General features: G+C 35.9%; 2 protein-coding genes and 1 long non-coding RNA gene across 5 annotated transcripts in view; 1 reads left to right on the top strand and 2 right to left on the bottom strand.

The window, feature by feature from the left end:
• Nucleotides 1-3,602: 3,602 nt before the first annotated feature.
• Nucleotides 3,603-13,881, bottom strand: LOC127843165 (involucrin-like). 3 transcript variants are annotated; one of them, XM_052373025.1, is made up of 9 exons: nt 13,579-13,881; nt 12,652-12,758; nt 11,831-11,916; nt 11,226-11,342; nt 10,185-10,353; nt 8,612-8,713; nt 7,068-7,170; nt 5,695-5,923; nt 3,603-4,799 (listed from the first exon to the last, which is right to left on the bottom strand). In XM_052373025.1, the coding sequence occupies exons 2-9, from the start codon at nt 12,731-12,733 to the stop codon at nt 4,461-4,463; spliced, it is 1,227 nt and encodes a 408-aa protein (XP_052228985.1). In that variant the 5' UTR covers nt 12,734-12,758; nt 13,579-13,881; the 3' UTR covers nt 3,603-4,460. The 3 variants fall into 3 exon arrangements, 2 of the variants coding, with proteins under 2 accessions (XP_052228985.1, XP_052228984.1); XR_008032110.1 differs by lacking the exon at nt 13,579-13,881 and adding an exon at nt 5,157-5,272 and having other exon boundaries at nt 4,662-4,799; nt 12,652-12,822; XM_052373024.1 differs by lacking the exon at nt 13,579-13,881 and having other exon boundaries at nt 12,652-12,821.
• LOC127843164 (uncharacterized) overlaps nt 12,868-17,900 on the top strand; it is a 15,252-nt gene continuing 10,219 nt past the window's right edge. The window contains exons 1-5 of the mRNA XM_052373023.1: nt 12,868-13,139; nt 13,875-14,244; nt 15,218-15,374; nt 16,033-16,102; nt 16,588-16,729. Of these exons, the coding sequence (XP_052228983.1) occupies nt 13,060-13,139; nt 13,875-14,244; nt 15,218-15,374; nt 16,033-16,102; nt 16,588-16,729 (819 nt within the window). The 5' untranslated portion in view covers nt 12,868-13,059. The remainder of the gene's footprint in view (nt 13,140-13,874; nt 14,245-15,217; nt 15,375-16,032; nt 16,103-16,587; nt 16,730-17,900) is intronic.
• LOC127843166 (uncharacterized) overlaps nt 16,648-17,900 on the bottom strand; it is a 15,469-nt gene continuing 14,216 nt past the window's right edge. The window contains exon 3 of the long non-coding RNA XR_008032111.1: nt 16,648-16,782. This is a non-coding gene — a long non-coding RNA (uncharacterized LOC127843166). The remainder of the gene's footprint in view (nt 16,783-17,900) is intronic.

The following is a 17,900-nucleotide window of genomic DNA, read 5'->3' as shown; positions in this document are numbered from 1 at the left end:
AGTTTCCAACCTTCAGGGCAACATGCAGGGGTTCTGGAAGTACATGCACAGTATTTTTGCATCATGAGGAAGCCAACCCCATCAACTGACCAATCTGTGGAAAGACACGTCAATCGAGCAGGGTCAAATAAGCGGACACCATCCCTCATTTCTTGTATGATGGCTTCTTTGGACTGGCTGAATGCTTTGGTGAGTTCATCTGTCCACTCCAATTTTGTAGATGGTTTGAGCAGAGTTCGGAATGGCTTCATTTGCTTTGTTCTGGCAAAAGCATAGGCACCCTGGTTAATGAGTCCAAACCATGCCCTTGCCCCAGTGATGTCTGTAGGGACCGGGAAGTTACGAACAGCATCAATAAACTTGGCACTCGGTCGGATATTGGTAGGTGCCATTGCATTAGTGGTTTGAACGTTAATAGCAATAGCTCCAATCACACCTAGATCTTCTTTGAAGGCTCCACGCATGGTAAGTTTTACTGGAAGAAGATCTTGCTTTGTGATTCCCATGTGATTGACGTACTGTAATGGCATTATCGAACTTTGGCACCCTGTATCGGCTACCATAGCCAGGTTCAAGGATTTCAGTTTCGAGGTGTCATTCATTGGGTACCCAAACAATGTGTGGTCCTGTGGAACTGGTGTGACTGTCACTGTGATCATTGGATGTGGCTTTGAAGGCCGTGCAATCCACTGGCCATGGAACACATGGTGCTGAAGACTATGTAATGTTTGTATGTCACATGATAGGCTTTCTTCAGACACAGTACATAACTGAATGACATAACCCACGTCATTAACATTCTTAACTCTGTTTGAATTTGAATTGTCATGTGGTCTATTGTTTTGATACTTATTGTTCCTATTCTTTGGACAGTTCCCTTGAAGATGAATCACGATGACCCATTTACTACAATTGACACACTTGCTGCAACATGACGTGAAGTGTCCTTTAACCGCACATTTTACACATGTGGATGTCCATGCCTCACAATGTTTAGTTCTTGTTTTACGGTCATTTCTCTGGTCCTGTGATGGGCCACCACATGCCCACCCAGCTCCAACTACGGTACAGCCCAGTTTATTTCGAACAAAGAGCAGTTATTGTGTTTAAATCACACTGAAAGATAACTTATCTTTGTGGACATAAATAAAGTCTCTATCTTCCTCTATATGAATTTATTAATCGTCTGAAGGATGTCCACAAAGATCTGGAAATAGACAAGACAAACATATTAATACATAGTTACCATTCATGATTGGAAATGGATAATCCTTGGGAAAAAACAAGACCAGCTGATATCTACAGTTACTCCACGGGGAAATAACAAGGCCAGCTGATATATACTGCTACTCCATGGGGAAAAAACAAGACCAGCTGATATCTACTGCCAATTCATTGGAAAATAACAAACCCAGCTATTAAATATCTACTTCCACTCCACAGGGGAATAACAAGACTACCCGATATCTACTGTCACTCCATGGGGAAATAACAAAACGAGCTGATATCTACTGCTACTCCATGGGTAAATAACACAACAAGCTGACATCTACTGCAACTCCATGGGGGAAATAACAAGACCAGCTAATATCTACTGTTACTTCATAGGGAAATAACAAGACCAGCTGATATCTAATGTTACTCCGTGGGGAAATGACAAGACTCCACTGGAAAATGACAAGATCAGCTGATATCTACTACTACTCCATCGGGAAACGAACAAGACCAGCTGATGTCTATTGTCACTGCATTGGGAAATAACAAGACCAGCTGATATCTACTGCCACTCCATGGGGAAATAACAAGACCAGCTGATATATACAGCCACTCCATGGGGAAATAACAAGACCAGCTGATGTCTACTGCCACTCCATGGGGAAATAACAAGACCAGCTGATATCTACAGCCACTCCATGGGGAAATAACAAGACCAGCTGATATATACTGCCACTCCATGGGGAAATAACAAGACCAGCTGATATATACTGCCACTCCATGGGGAAATAACAAGACCAGCTGATATCTACTGCCACTCCATGGGGAAATAACAAATCAGCTGATATATACAGCCACTCCATGAGGAAATAACAAGACAAGCTGATAAATACAGCCACTCCATGGGGAAATAACAAGACCAGCTGATATTTACTGTCATCCCACTAGGGAATAACAAGAACAGCTGATTTCTTCTGTCAATCCATGGGGACATAACAAGACCAGCTGATATATATTGCTACTACATGGGTAAATAACAAGACCAGCTGATATTTACTGCCACCCACTGGGAAATATACAGACCAAATGACATCTATTGCCACTCCATGGAGAAATAACAAGACTAGCTAAAATCTACTGCCAGTTCATTTTGAAATAAGTCCAGCTGGTATTAATTGCTACTCCATGGTGAAATAACAAGACCAGCTGATATCTACTGCTACTCCATGGGGAAATAACAAGACCAACTGATATCGACTGTCACTCCATGGGAAAAAACAAGATTAGCTGATATCTACTGCTACTCCAAGTGGAAATAACAAGACCAGTTGATTTCTTCTGCTACCCCATGGGAAAATAACAAGTCCAGCTGGTATATACATCTATTTTATGGGGAAATAACAAGATCAGCTAATATTTACTGCTACCCCATGGGGAAATAACAAAAAAATCTGATATCTACTACCACTGCATGGGGAAATAACAAGACCAGCTGATATATACTGCTTCTCCTTGTGGAAATAACAAGACCAGCTGATATCTACTGCCACTCTATGGGCAAATTAAAATAACAGCTGATATCTACTGCCATTCCATTCGGGAAATAACAAGACCAGCTCTTATCTACTGCCAATCATGGGGAAATAACAAGACCAGCTGATATCTACAGCCACTCCAAGGGGAAATAACAAGACTACCTGATATATACCGCCACTCCATGGGAAAATAACAATACCAGCTGATATCTACTGCCACTCCACACTTCACTACCTCAATTAGTTCTGAATTATTTTTCTCATGAAAATATAAAAAGGTTTTACAAATGCTTCTGTATATAATGTGAATTTGAAAATCATCAAGCAATAACACTGTGTGACTGTTGGAGAAATTGCATCCGTTAAACACATACATGTCAACATGCACAAGTTCATTTGTAAAGATTTTTCTTCCTTAATCATTTAGTTCACACAACATGTTTTAGTTGAACTTAAATATGAGTTCAGCCTTAATACACTTCTTATAAACAGTCATTAGTTGTTCAGATATTCCTTTCTAACACAATGTGCAAGTGGACATACAGTGGTTTTGGGGAAAAACACATTATAGCCCATTCACTTTTGTAAGAATAAACTTTATCCCCTTTCAATGAAGTCAATATGCAATAATGAATATAAAATAATTAATTGGTTAATAACAAAAAGCACTTTGTACATTATTTTGTTTATTATTACAATCAAATATAATGTGTTTTTTTTCAGTTGATTTATTGCAACTGCAATTATGGCTTCACAATTATGCATACATTTGTACATTAAATAGAAAAGGTATGTAAATGTGTGCATATTGTCCATTAAGCATTTAGAAATATTGTATTAAAATACACAATACAAGTTTTAAATATTTTATTCATTATTTGTTTGTTTGGTGAAACCAAAGATCCTTACAATACACAAAGCACTTCTTTTGGTGCAGCATATTCAACGAAACATCTCATATTTCAGGAAACAGCTTTAAATATTATGTCGGGCAACAACCAAAGTATAAACAAACAATATTCACATACACTTATACATGAAAAGGTAGTTATAACTCTACTTCCATTTCTGACTTCAGTCGAAAGCCATCTGACTATATATATATTGCAACACTTTTGAGTTTGTTTTCAGGGTACTATTAGTACTTGACATTTTAAGAAAGAAATCATTTGAATGCTCTCTGAGGGATTGAACTGTCAACTGTCTATACTATCAGGGACCTCTATCATACCCACTATGCCACTACTAAGAATAACAAGTAAAAAAATAAAATTGTTTTTACCTGTATTTTAAGGCAAAATATGTAATATAAAACTGTGGTTTATAAAAGTACTTGTGTTTATCCTGTTCATAAAATTCAATGATAATTTCAACCTTTTTTCACCACTACATCCTGGATCCGGAATCATAAATATTGTGATTTGAGTCTTGCTCTGGAAAAACAGGGCTTAAGTAATTCATTAATAAACATTAATAACTATACGGCTTCTATTGTATTTTTTACTTAAAGAATGTCTCTTCGTATTGACTTTCCAGTTTAGAAGAATAATGTGACCCCTTATAAGCCTGTGCTGGCTGCACAGGCTGATCTTGAATAAAACTGCCTACATATGTATTAAACCCTGTTTTCACACAGTAATGCTCATTTATATTTCTCTAAGCAGTTATCCTTCAATGAAATTAATTAATAAACACAATTATAACAGTTATCTAATTTTTGCTGCAAGACCGAAAAATCTTCTTCGATGTTAACGGCAAGGATAACAACTGGGATGATGGCATGTGTTTCCATTCACCGCTCTGGGTAATGTCATCTTGCTGTTTATATTTTCCAATAACACTGGAATTATTCATGCTTAGTTCCGCAGATATGTCTGCCTGCATTACATCACTAGCAGTTTGGAAATCACTTTGACCTTTAAGCTTAGAATCACCTTGACCCCTGTCAGTTTCACCCTGACCTTTGTCTGTTTCTAGATCAAGGTCATCAGAGTCTGAGAACAAATCTTCCATTTTCTCACAGCTGTAATCGTCTGTATTTGACTCCACCTATTTGCAAAAAAACAAAACAATCAATTTGTATGAAGCAAATAATTATATTTAAAAAAAAGATACATGTGCATGACAAATGTCGTCCTGTGACATCCTGTAAAATCTACACAGGGATGACATCTGTATTTTTTTTCATTTCAAATAAGAAAGAAACAAGTGTGAATTTACTTGCGCTGACTAATTGACTTATGTGGAAGCATCAACAATTTTATTGATTTTGTGTATTAAGCTATTATAAAGCTTATAGTTTAAAAGTGTCATACGAAACTGGGTATTATGCCATATGCAGATTCTGGTCAGGAGCTACCCTGTCTGCTAATGAGACCACGAAACATTGCATCACTTTTAACTTACATGATAACTAACGGATTGTGCAGGCTGGTCTAGGGCTACGCTGGCTGCAAATTGCTTAAGACCCATTTCTGCATGAAGCGCTTCATATCATAGCATGGTTAAAGTGCAGGATTCCCCTGTTAGGGTATTTTTTTTTAGGAATAACAATCCAAATGTAGGGCTATATTTAACTTATTGACTTATTGGTTAAATTTGTAATAGTGAGGCCCATGTACATCTGCCAGGTATTCACATAATGGCACAGCATCAAGAACATTCTCAATGTGTTTGCTCAACTTGAGTTTCCAAACAGCTGAGTATTGATAATGTTGGTCAACCCACAAACAATCTCAAATCTCAGCAAAAGGAATATTCACATATTCCTCTTCAAAGCAAGAGTTGAGCCAGATTTAAAAAAGCTTTTATTAACAGCAAATTGAGAATAAAGTAAAACTCATTGGAAAAATTAAGAAAAAACACTTGCATTTGAGTCTGAGCAGTTGAGTCTGAATATTAAACTCGAGTACGTTTACGATACTCGGCAAATGACATAACTCACCAGAACTGGTTTCTGACTCTCAGAGGTTGATGACTCTTGCTGACCAGCTTCACTGTAAGGGGTCACTAACACATTGTCCCTCAGCTGTTGTAACTTCTTTGTCTGCTGTTGCTGCAGTTGCTGCTGCCACAACTGCTGATGAAGATTATTCAGTTCATCTTGTAGCCTTGTGTGTTCCTCATCCAATAAAGCAGACTGTTGCTTGCATTCCTCCAATTCCTTCACAAGGCTGGAATAAAATGATTTTCGTTCTGGGGAAAAAAGTAAAGTGTTGTCCCAGATTTGCCTGTGTGGACTGCAAGGATTATCTGTGATGACACTTTACGCATTAAGCCCTGTTTTCCCATAATGAGGCTCAAATATATTTACTTAAACTTGGATAGGCTTCGAACACAGAGTTGAGTCCCTAAAAACAAAACTGCTAAAGCTTAAAGAGATCTTTTCACGGTTTGGTAAATTGACAAAATTGAAAAAAGTTCTTTCAGATTCGCAAATTTTCGGTTTAGTTATGATATTTGTGAGGAAACAGTATTACTAAACATTTGGCATGGTCTAATATAGCCACTATATGCATCTTTTGACGATTTAAAAACCTAAAAATTATAAAGCCTTGCAATGCATAACGATTGAATAATTTGGAGAGTTCTGTTGTTGTCGTTTAAATTTGTGAAATTACGAAGATTGCTTATATAACGTATAAAATACGCATGTTATGTATGATTGGCAGGATAGCTCAGTTGGCTGATGCGCTTTTGCTTCAGGATTCCGGGGGTCACTGGTTCGAGCCCAGCTGCGGGCTACTCTTTTTTCCTTTTTTAAATTTTATGTTTGATTTGTTACTGGAGCTTTTGAAATTTAATGTTTACATTTATCAATATAAAGCATTCAATGACAAACTTCAAAACATGCCAAAATCTGTGAAAAGGTCCCTTTAAGATGAATTTTTAACTAAAACTATTTATGTAAAATATTACAAACATGTTCATGATGTGTTTTGAAGATTAGACAAAACATACTAATTTTTGGACTGCAAAAGGTTACATATGCACAAACTCCTAGTCCTGAAACAAAGGTAACATGCTGTCAGTTTACGCACACATGATTGCATGCATAAATGCATAGAATGTTTAAACTACACTTAAATTAATGTGCTCTAGTATCAATTTGAAGAAATATATGTAAGCAATAAGAAAACAACATATTTCTTGAATGTCATGGCTATTCTGGTTTCCAACCTCACATCTTTAAGGTTGTTTTAATGCCAAAAATAAGCCTGTGCAAACTGCACAAGCTTATCTGGGACAAAACTGTTCACACATGCATTATGACGCATTTTTCTAGAGTGTGGCCGCAATGAGATATTCACTATTTACCTGATGTACTCAGGATTGTTTTGAGTCTGCTCTGACAAAGCCTGGCATTGGTTTTCAAGACACGCAGTTTTCTCAGTTTCATTGTTGAGCTCTGAATGAAGTGCTGTTAAACAAAGAAATACCGGTAATGTTCCCATTATTTTAACTGAGTGATAAAAGTGGACTCTGGAGTTGTACAAGTTTTTTTAAGACTCAAACTATAGACCTTCTTTTTGGACACACATGACCCAAGTTCAACATGCTCCAGATAATGTTGAAATAAATATTCTGACCAAGTTTTTTCAATAATTAATCATGATAGTATCCTCTAGAGTGGTAATAAGGTATTGAGCTGGTGACCTAGTTCTGTTTACAAACGTGACCAAGATTCATACTAAACCTTGTTTATAAACATATTCTGACCAAGTTTTATTACAATTGAATGATAAATGTGGCTTCTGGAGAGGTAACACAATATTTCACCTGGTTATCTCGTTTTTGGACACCGGTAACACAAACTCAAAATCAGCCTAGACATTGATGAAATAAACATTCTTACCAAGTTTCATCAAGATTGAGTCATAAATGTATCCTCTTGAGTGGTAATGAGGTATTTCAAGAAAATGATCTTGTGACCAAGGTTTTGTGCACACTTTGCCCAGATTACAACTTTAGCTACACACTGTCAAGATTAACTTTCTGACCAAGTTTCATCAAGATTGAGTAATAAATATTGCTTCTGAAATGGTAACGTTTTCCGAAGATTTGACCTGGTGACCTAGTTTTTCTACACCCCTGACAAAAATTCAAACTCCACCAAGTTAATGTGAAAATACACATTGCGATTAAGTTTCAGCAATATAAAGTAATTATTTTGGCCTTAAGGGTGGCAACAAGGTTTTCCTGTCTTTTAGGAAGTTTGTGATCCAGATTAAAACTAGATATTGTCCAGATAAACATTCTGACCCTGTCTCATCAAGATTGAGCCCTATTGAATGGTAACAAGGTTTTTCTAAGATTTGACCTGGTGACCTAGTTTTTGGATTCAATAGACCCAGATTTGAACTTGGCCAGGATATACTCCAAATAACCCTTCTGTGTGGTTACAAGCTAAAAGTTGATGAAACACACCGCTTACCAGTCACGCGACCAGCCAGACATAGGGTGATCATAATAGCTCACCTTGAGTACCCTTCTGCTCATGTTAGCTAAATAGTTCAGGTTTCCACGAACACTACAAACTGATGTTTTTTTGCATTCAAGGTTGAGTTTGATTATGTTTGCAAAATAAAATGATACAAAAAACAAAGTATAATTGCCAGATTGGTGCAAAAAGGTACGTTGTGACATTGAAAATAGAAGGCACAGGGTATCTTTTTGTACCAATGCGGCAATATATTAAAAAGAGATTAAGCAGACTTCTGTCATGCAACATCTTTTTTATAGAAATGAACAAATGATTGTGTATAGAAAACAAGTGCTCATAGCAATAGTAAGTAAAGCAAGAATGCTACATAGCGTTATACAATGTACCTGTGAATACTTAAAACAAATCAACTTCTTACCTGTTATCACTTCTTGTTCTTTATCATGTTTATTTTTAAGGTCTTCTTTTTCTTCTGTTATTGTTGTCACAACAACTTCTTCCATTAAGAATTTCTCTATCTCTAGAATGTGGAAATAAAATGTAACTAGAAATAGATGATTCAAGACTGATTTCCCATACATTCACATTATCCCTTAATTGATTTTGACTTTCACATTTACCTTCTTTTGGAAATATACAAATTCAGAATTTCCAAATTATCGGTTAACCCTTTCCCCTATAGAGAAGCGAAGTGAAAATGGCTTTTGCAACCAGCATAAAACCAGAACAGCCTGTGAGTAAATCCCAGTCTGTTCAGGTTTAAAGCTGTTTGCTGATCATTAGTAACTAAGGGTTGGAAATAAAGCCTTTAAAACTTGAATTAAGTAATGAAGTTTCATGTTTAAATCTTATATTGTTTCTGAGATATAGCACTGAAAACAAAGGGCAATAACTCTTATTCAACAAAGTGTAAGGTTATGCTTCTTTTGTATCTCACTTAACCTCATTAATAACTATTTACCCTTGAAGTTTGATGTTGATATCTACTTAAAAAGAAGTTTCAAGTTGATTCATCTTTAGTTGTCTATAAATGCCACAAAGAGACAACCAGAACCTGCAGAGCAGTCAGCCAGCCAGACAACCTGATTGCACAGTTATACTCTCCTGTACAACTTTGTGTGTGGTGCAATGGATATAAATGGTTGCCATGTTTTTAACAGACAGGAACCATATCGAACCCTGTCAGGAAATCATAATAAAACATATTTTGTGCAAATTCATGAAGATTGGGCAACAATTGTGAGTCAGTTCACAAGATTTCACTTTATGTGGTATGGAAAACTGTCCCAGCATATGGCATCCATGTTTTTTCAATGGACAGGAACCATTAAAGCAAATTGGCAAAGATTAATGATACATAAAACATGAAACACACATCGAAACTGTTAAAAATATTTTTAATTCAAAGGCACTGTGCCTTTTACTTGCCAATTGACTGCGTGAACATTAATTGTATACAGAATGATAATCGATCTTGTCAATTAGTGCAAACACTTTACATTTGAAGTAGGCAATGGTATGTTTAAGTACAATACAAACAACCGTGGGAATCAACATACATTTGTAACTATATTTTCAGAGAATGTGGAAAGTCAAACTGATCAACATGGTCCTATACTTGTTGAATTTTAAACTGCTGATACTTGAAACTTAACATCATGAAATTAAATTCATATCCTGAGGTCTTAACACACACACATCACAAACAAAAGTTGGTGAAGTCAACACTGAGAACTTAAGAAACTTAAAAGCACGAAACAAATTTAACTACAATAATTTTGTGTGTATGTTTGTTTTTATTGACTTTGTTATTTCATGCATTTCACAGCAGTCAGATAAACTAGTAACACTTTTGCAGGATGAGCTGATCTACCAGTACTACGATAACATATTATCCCAGTATCTGACATCTGTCTTATACTTGAATCAAAACAATGGAAGTATTATCTTTTTCATGATAAACAAAGACATAGTCCCTGACATATAATTACCTGACTCCATTGACTGTTTTTCTACAAGGATCTCCTCTAACTGTTGTCTATAGTGTTTTAGTCGGTCTTCCTGGCCATTCAAACTCCAGCCTCCAAACTGCTCTGAGTATTGTGATATCTGGGAACATAGCAGCTCTCTCTCCTTGTAGAACCATTCTGCAACTGACCTCTGCCAAAAGATGGGAAGCCTGTCATGTGAAACAATTTGCCTAATATATGTGCAAAGCATTGACATAGGGAAACTTGTGTTTACCTAGATCAGCTCATATTGACCTATATAAAAATGCTTTGACCCAGACTATAAAGAAATTTCTTAAATTAAATTTGAGTTTCTTAGAGACATTAAAAGCATCAACACACATATCAAAGTGGTTAAGGAATACATTTGTACAGGTATCAGACTGTGCAAATCTCCAACATGGTTTAACTTAGTCTGACTATGTCTTATTGTCTAGACAGGTGTCACAGATTCTGACTACATGTATGTCTATTTGTCTAGACAGGTGTCACAGTCTGATTTTGTCTAATTGTCTAGAAGGGTGTCACAGAGTCTGATTATATTGAATTGTCTAGTAATTGTTTTACAGAATCTGGCTTTGACTCATTGTCTAGACAGATTTCGCTATGTTTACTTATCTTGACAGGTTTCACAGTGTCTGGCTTTGTCCGATTGTCTATACACACTTGTAAGGGTCTTGTCTTCTCTTATTGTCTTGACAGGTGAAACTGACTCTTGCTTTGTCTAATTGTCTAGACAAGTTTTACAGAGTTTGGCCTTGTTTAATTGTCTTGGCAGGTTTTGCGGGGTCTGACCTTGTCTAATTGTCTTTAAATGTTTCAGTGAGTCTGTAACTTTGTCTAATTGCCTTGAAATGTTTCACAGAGTCTGACTTGGTCTAATTGTCTAGACATTTTCACAGAATCTGACTAGGTCTAATTGTCTAGACAGGTTGCACAGTCTGGCATTGCCTAATTGTCAAGACAGGTTTCACTTAATCAGATCTATAATATATACACCACAACATACCGAACAGATCCTACCTGTTTCTCTACAAGACTCTTCATCTCTACGTCTAGTTCTGTTTTCTGGTCCAGGTAGATCTTCTCTCTACTTGCCAGCAACTTGGCAGTGAACTCATGCCTGCTCAGTTCATCCAGCTTACAAACACAGTGAGATGATGGTTTCTTAGCCTGATGCAGTTGTTGTTGTCAAACATTTCATTCATATTAGCCTCCCTCTGGGTAAACTGGGTTTAAACCCTGTGCATAAAGTGTTGTTACAGATCCTGACTTGCTAATCAGGAACATGGAAACTTCTTTGAAAGGAAATCTTCAATGAAAACTGACTGCACAGGCTAATCAGGGACAACACTTAACACACATGCATTAAGCCTGGTTTTCCCAGAGCACAGCTCATATTCATTTAATAAGTGTAACTTTGCTTGTTGTATACAGTGCTCTCCATTTTAAGCATTCATGAGAAGACAGGTAAATGAAATTCAGCAAGACAATAAGATAACCAATTTTATGGACTTAATTATTTTTTTTAATATGACAATACATTGATGAAAGGCTTTGGAATTTGCTTTCAAAACCACCCAAGTATGAATCTAGCAAAAGTAAAACTTAAATAAAAAAAAGAATACCTTTGTCCTTAGGAGTTGTTGTAACTCGCTATTTTTCTGCTCTAATGTGCAACACTTTTCTTGATTGATAAATACCTCTTGGCGCACTGCATGAAAATAAAAAGATTATTTATATATGCATTATGGCTATGTTGAAGATATTTTAAGAATAGTACCAACGTGTTACAAAAAAACACCATTTCTTACTGAGCAGCCTACAGGCCAGCCCATACCTCAAGTCTTGGAAATTGTTTTTTTATTTTAATGACTATATTGTTATTTAGCTCTTATCTTCCATCACGCTCAAAATAGCAGTATATAATCATAATGCGCTCTCCATACATATTTATTTAACATAACATTCATCATTCAAATGCTCATGTCATTTATACTGCTGGATAGAAGAGTGCCGAAACCATCACACAAGAAATTAGTTGCAATAATTCAACTCTCAGCTTTATAACCCAAAGGGTTGCTGAAAGCCGCCATAGCAAAAATCATCAAAGACCCTGGGAGTATGTTTATATGGACTAACAAGAAATATGATGAAACTGCACTCTGTTACTGTATTGAATCCTGAAGTAAGACGAAACATCCATCGCCTCATGTCATGTATTGTTACTACCTACCAAACTCACATGCACTGGGAGTGGGAATTAAATCCATATCACTTAGGCTAGAAGAGTATATACCCGTCACAAACACCAGGAAAAGTACACTTTCTTCAATTCAACTTCAAGTGTACAAAAATAGGCAGTCGGGTACGAGATGATATGGGTACGCCTCATACCAATATTTTTACTTTTTCGATTAACGGAAAACAACAGCACATATATACTTACGTTCTTGAATTTTATTTTTCGTATGTTGAGCAGCTTTTTCTGAATGTATTATCTGCTCAAACAAACCGTCGATTGTGGCCATTTTTAGTTTTGTTTCTTTGATTCGTCTGCAATTACACATACCGGAATCATCGGAATCATTCGCCTTTGTAGTACGGATTTACAACGGGAATATACGAACTAACCCGAAAGCATCATATCTATTTATAAACATATCATTTCCTGATATAAATAATAGAGAATGATACTTGTACCCGACTTGATATGCGCCGACATTATTGATAATTCAATACAGGCTATTTGCAGGGAATAATCAGGATGACTAATTGTTTGTAACTACAGAGTAATCTTTAAAAATAGATTGTATATATAGGAATTGCATACATTAATACATATTTAAAACCCAAAATGGCAGAAGGTGGACACAATACAAGTCAAACAGACACGAAAATGGATGCGCTCGAACTTCTTTTGGAGAGAACGCGAAAGTAAGTGACATATTCCTACTTTCATTCCCCACTTTCATTTTCAATAATTTAGTAATTTATCTCAGGTATTCTAAAATTTGGTTACATAACCTGCCCCTGGGCATTTCGTGTTGTGCAATATTTAATTCATTAATTTCTTGTTTTGTTAAAAGCAACAGGCAATACCGAAAGTTTTACATTCATTCGCTTAATTCATTTATATACTTTAACATTTATTCATTAGCTGAAACCTTCAAGTTAAGTGAAAATTAATTTAGTACTGACGACAAAGTCTTATTAATGTTGTACACAGTACATTGTAACAAATTAGAAACATCTTAAGTTACCAGAAGCCAAAACTAATATTAATCATATTTATTCATGTATTTAGATTAATCTATTCATTTATTATGCACATCATTTGTTGCATGCACATTTTTGTATTCATCACACAATTTACCTGTTTAATTGTTAGTGCATTCTTTCATTGATGCAGTAATTCTCAAATTCATTCATGTAATGATTATCCATCTGCCTGTTGGTCTGTTTTTCCGTTTGTTCTTTCATCAATCTGTCCATCAATACATCAATCCATCCATCTATCCATCCACTATCTATTGTTGAGTAAATTCTATTGGCTATGGCTGTTACGCATGTTTAATAAAGCCAGACAAGACCTGGATATGCAAAAATTGACACAATATCATTTTCCACACATATCAATTAATACATGATTGTTTCCAATTGTTGCCACAGTGAAAGACAGAATGAGCTACTGCAAATCCAGAATAACACCAGACCCGTAACTGGTCAGGCGAGCCGGAACAATATTGGTCAATTCATGGCGAAAAACATCGAAGTACGCGAAATTGCTGATGCCTCAGGAAAAGAAAATGTTCCACTCAACTCGAGGAATGTGGAAGAGCACAGACCAGATGCTGTTGTTATTGAGATCAGCAACATTTCTCAGCAACAGAGAGTGTCGAGTGTCTTACAGGCAGCAGGATTTAGGCGGCAGTTGGAGAACATTATCCGAGGGAGCATTCGTAATGTTTCTCAGAGTCGCAGTCAGTCTGGTTCCCATCGAGCCACCCCGTCCCCCAGCAGTACCCCAGTCCGTGCACAGGTAAAAAGAAGTGTGGTATCCAGAGATAGTTTACGGCTAACTTTATAGCGTTGTTTACCACTCAGATATGCTATTTGATGCGTTTGAAGTTCCTTAAAAAGTCAAATCAAATTTAAGACTTTTCTTTCAAGATTCACATTTTATATCTTTCATTTTCAAATCACTCATGCTTATAAACAGCAAACAGCATAAAACCTGAAAAGACTGCGAGTTACTTGCAGGCTGTTCTGGTTTTATGCTGGTTGCATGTAGCCAGGGAAGGATTCAGTCATAATAACCTATTGCAAAAGTATCCATGTTTTCTAAAGTTACGTCCCTCTAAACTAAGTTTATGGATTTCAAATGTTGAAAGTAGTGACGTTAAGTGCAGAAAAAAACAATTTTAAAATTGTAATACCTATTTTGCTTATTTGTTTGCATTGAAAAGTTTTTTATGTAAATAAAGTTTTACTTAATTTTAGGAAACCGTATTAAATGTTATTAAAAAATAAAATTTTGCACCTAATTTAAGCGAATGGATAAAAAATCTCCAATTTCAAGGGTATAGGTCGTAGATAATAAACCATACCGGTACATAGCAGATGTCCTGATCTTGGCAGGACAGTCACGCTTTTGGTGTGTTTGTCCTGGTGTCCCAAACAGAGAAAATGTGTCCAGACATTCATAAAAAACTACGTACGTTCTATAAGTTCACAATAAAGTTCGCTATTCAAGCTCCCTCTGGCTTAACTTTACCATTGGTATTCCCTTTATTGCCCCCTATGAACAAACTATTTTATTATAAACTTTGCTAAAAGGATATTTGTATCAAAATAATTAAACAGTTTATAGCTGCCTGCAAACGTAAATATTTTCACAATACATGTATAATATAATACATGAGATCTGCAATCAGATAATAATAAAACACTCAATCATCAGTGACTCCATTAGCTTACTCTCCATTAATAACAACAATACTCTATCACTCTAGACTCCAGTAGGTGACTCTCCACTAATAGCCCCGCTTCAAAGTTTGCCTGAACGTCGGGACAGTGTCTCAAGTCAAGTTACTTCTGCCACATCATCGTCAACAAGTTTGCGAGAATTTTCCAATGCACCTGTTGATGTTCGCGTGCAAGACCCCAGAGGTTTGTCAATGTGACTTATTTTAATTTCATAGTTGAGGTATGTTTCATAGGGAATGACACAGTATACGGGCCCCTATTATAGAAAATTTAAATGTAGCTTAACACTACTTAAGTACACTTTTAAAAATGTAGAGTACATAAAAAACAATCCATAACCTTTTTATGTTGTTTACAGCGTTTGTTTGTTTTTGGCGGGAGGGGGGTACGTTTTGTGCTTAAATTTGCCCTATTCTAAAACAAAAAAATCAAAAGTATTAATTTTTTCCAGAAGAACTGCCTTTAATTCCCAATTTTTAAAATATAATTCAAAATGTTCAGTTCATAATTCTATAAAGATCTAACAACATTAAACTTGAAAATTACAATGTTAACAACACTTTTACTCTCAATTGTATAGTATTTGTAAGCAAAAAAAGGTTAGAGAATTACTAATGTTTTCCGTATATCAATGTGTCAATGACAATGTTGCTTATGCATAAAGCAATTCAATGTTGGCACAGACTTACAAGTCCAACATACATTTTACAGCTAGGGTTTCTTACTTTGCTGATTACAGGTACCCAATATTGCTTTGCTATTTACAGGTAGCTTTCTTTTTTCCAAGCTGAATGGTTTGGAAGGATTTACACGTGAACACTGCATTTCCATCCCGTTGCAGGTCTGCTAGGATCAGTGCTTCAACATGACAATGTGTCACCCTCTGGCCTTGCTATTCCTACCGGACCAGTGTAAGTATGACCTGAATCATGTAAAAATAGTTATTATGTCATATGCGACCAACATAACTCAAGACTAGCCTGCGCAATCGCACAGTCCAGTCAGGACCTAAGCTGTCAACAATAAAGTCACTCCAGGTTAGCGGTGAGAATTTAAGAAATACATGCCATTGCCATTGACCAGATATTCCAAAATAAAAACACAAGATAATTTAATGTTATATATGGCATGGTTGAAAATCATAATTAACAGTTTAGGCTAATTTGAGTAGTTTTTTCTGATTTTCAACTTTGCCTTGTGTACAAAAATAAAAGAAAAATGGTCAATGGTTTTCAGTGTACAGGAAGTGAATCCCATTACAACACATGATAATTTTCTATGACACAGACTAAAATCATCATCAAACATTTTAGGCTCATTTGTGTTTTTGTTTGTTGATTTGAAACTTTTACCTTGTGTTATAAGAAAAAATCGCAAATCTAAATATTTATTTTAGTGTACATGAAGTGAACTGGCACACAATTGAAGAGCAACAACAAGAGGAGCTCATACAGGAAGTAAGCGAACTCCTACATCGCAGACTGGTCACCTCCACGCTGCAGGGGGAGTTCCGTAATATCCTCGAGCTTCACGTGCAGGTATGGCGTTCCTAGACAGGGATTGCTTTTGCTCTATCTTTTACAGCCTGTGTCTTTTGGATTGGAAAAATATCAGAATAAACGATGAAATTTGAAATAATGAAACATTATCAATATGATTATAAATAAAAGTATTCCAATTGTTTATAAGTGCTTGTTTTACTGCATCTTTAGATATATATATATTATAGTGAATCGCAATAGAATCTCTGTATAATCAATTATTGTGTTAAGTGGAAAAATTTGGCTTTTTGATGAGGAAATTTCGGTCAGATGTTTCGGGAAAAGGTAACTTTTTGCATTTAGGAAACAGGATGTAAGAGTAAGTAGTTTTGGGAGAATAAACCATTGTTCTATACAGAAAGGGCTTAGTGGGAAACAATTTATAGAATCGCAGGACTGTTAATTTGTCCTAGACAGCAGGGCCCGCATACACAACTTAAACTTAGACTTAACAATAAAGAATGTTTACCCAAGATAAATACTCAAGAGTCTGAATATGAACAGGCTATGCTGTTTATTAGATAAATTAATTGTTCTAAGTGAATAATTTTGTACTAAGAAGTGAGGAATTATTTGTCACAGTTAATTGGATATTACTATATGAACATTGCGGTTGAAAGAGTATTCTTTAGGATTAACAGAAGTTTGGGAGTATTTTACTCCATATGTTTGCCTTACCGGGTAGCTGTGTTTGGGAGTATTTTACTCCATATGTTTGCCTTTATACCGGGTACTGTGTTTGGGAGTATTTTACTCCATATGTTTGCCTTTATACCGGGTAGCTGTGTTTGGGAGTATTTTACTCCATATGTTTGCCTTTATACCGGGTACATGTGTTTGGGAGTATTTTACTCCATATGTTTGCCTTTATACGGGGTATCTGTTTAAGAGTATTTTACTCCATATGTTTGCCTTTATACCGAGCACCTGTGTTTGTGAGTAATTTACTCCATATTGTTTCCTTTATACTGAGTATCTGAGTAATTTACTTCTAATGTTTGCCTCAGTTCCTGTTTGTGTGAGTTATTTACGCCGAATATTTACCTTAGTACATGTGTCTCGAAAATTGCAGTCATTGAAGCATCCGAAAATGCTTAAGATTTCAAAGTTTACAGGATGTCTGAAAAAAACTGTTTATGGAGCGAAAGCATGACTTTTCACGTATACA

Source organism: Dreissena polymorpha, chromosome 8, assembly GCF_020536995.1.
Source record: "Dreissena polymorpha isolate Duluth1 chromosome 8, UMN_Dpol_1.0, whole genome shotgun sequence".
In the NCBI taxonomy this organism is placed as follows: Eukaryota; Metazoa; Mollusca; class Bivalvia; order Myida; family Dreissenidae; genus Dreissena; species Dreissena polymorpha.
Note: the sequence above shows the minus strand (reverse complement) of the source record. Positions and strands in the feature narration are given on the sequence as shown.

Coding starts and splice junctions, on each gene's coding strand:
- LOC127843165 (XM_052373024.1), bottom strand. CDS start 12,772: ATGTGTAATTGCAGACGAATCAAAGAAACAAAACTAAAAATGGCCACA. Junction 7,171..8,611: donor AGAACAAGAAGTGATAACAG/GTAAGAAGTTGA, acceptor TTTGTTTAACAG/CACTTCATTCAGAGCTCAAC. Junction 5,924..7,067: donor AACAATCCTGAGTACATCAG/GTAAATAGTGAA, acceptor ATTTTATTCCAG/CCTTGTGAAGGAATTGGAGG.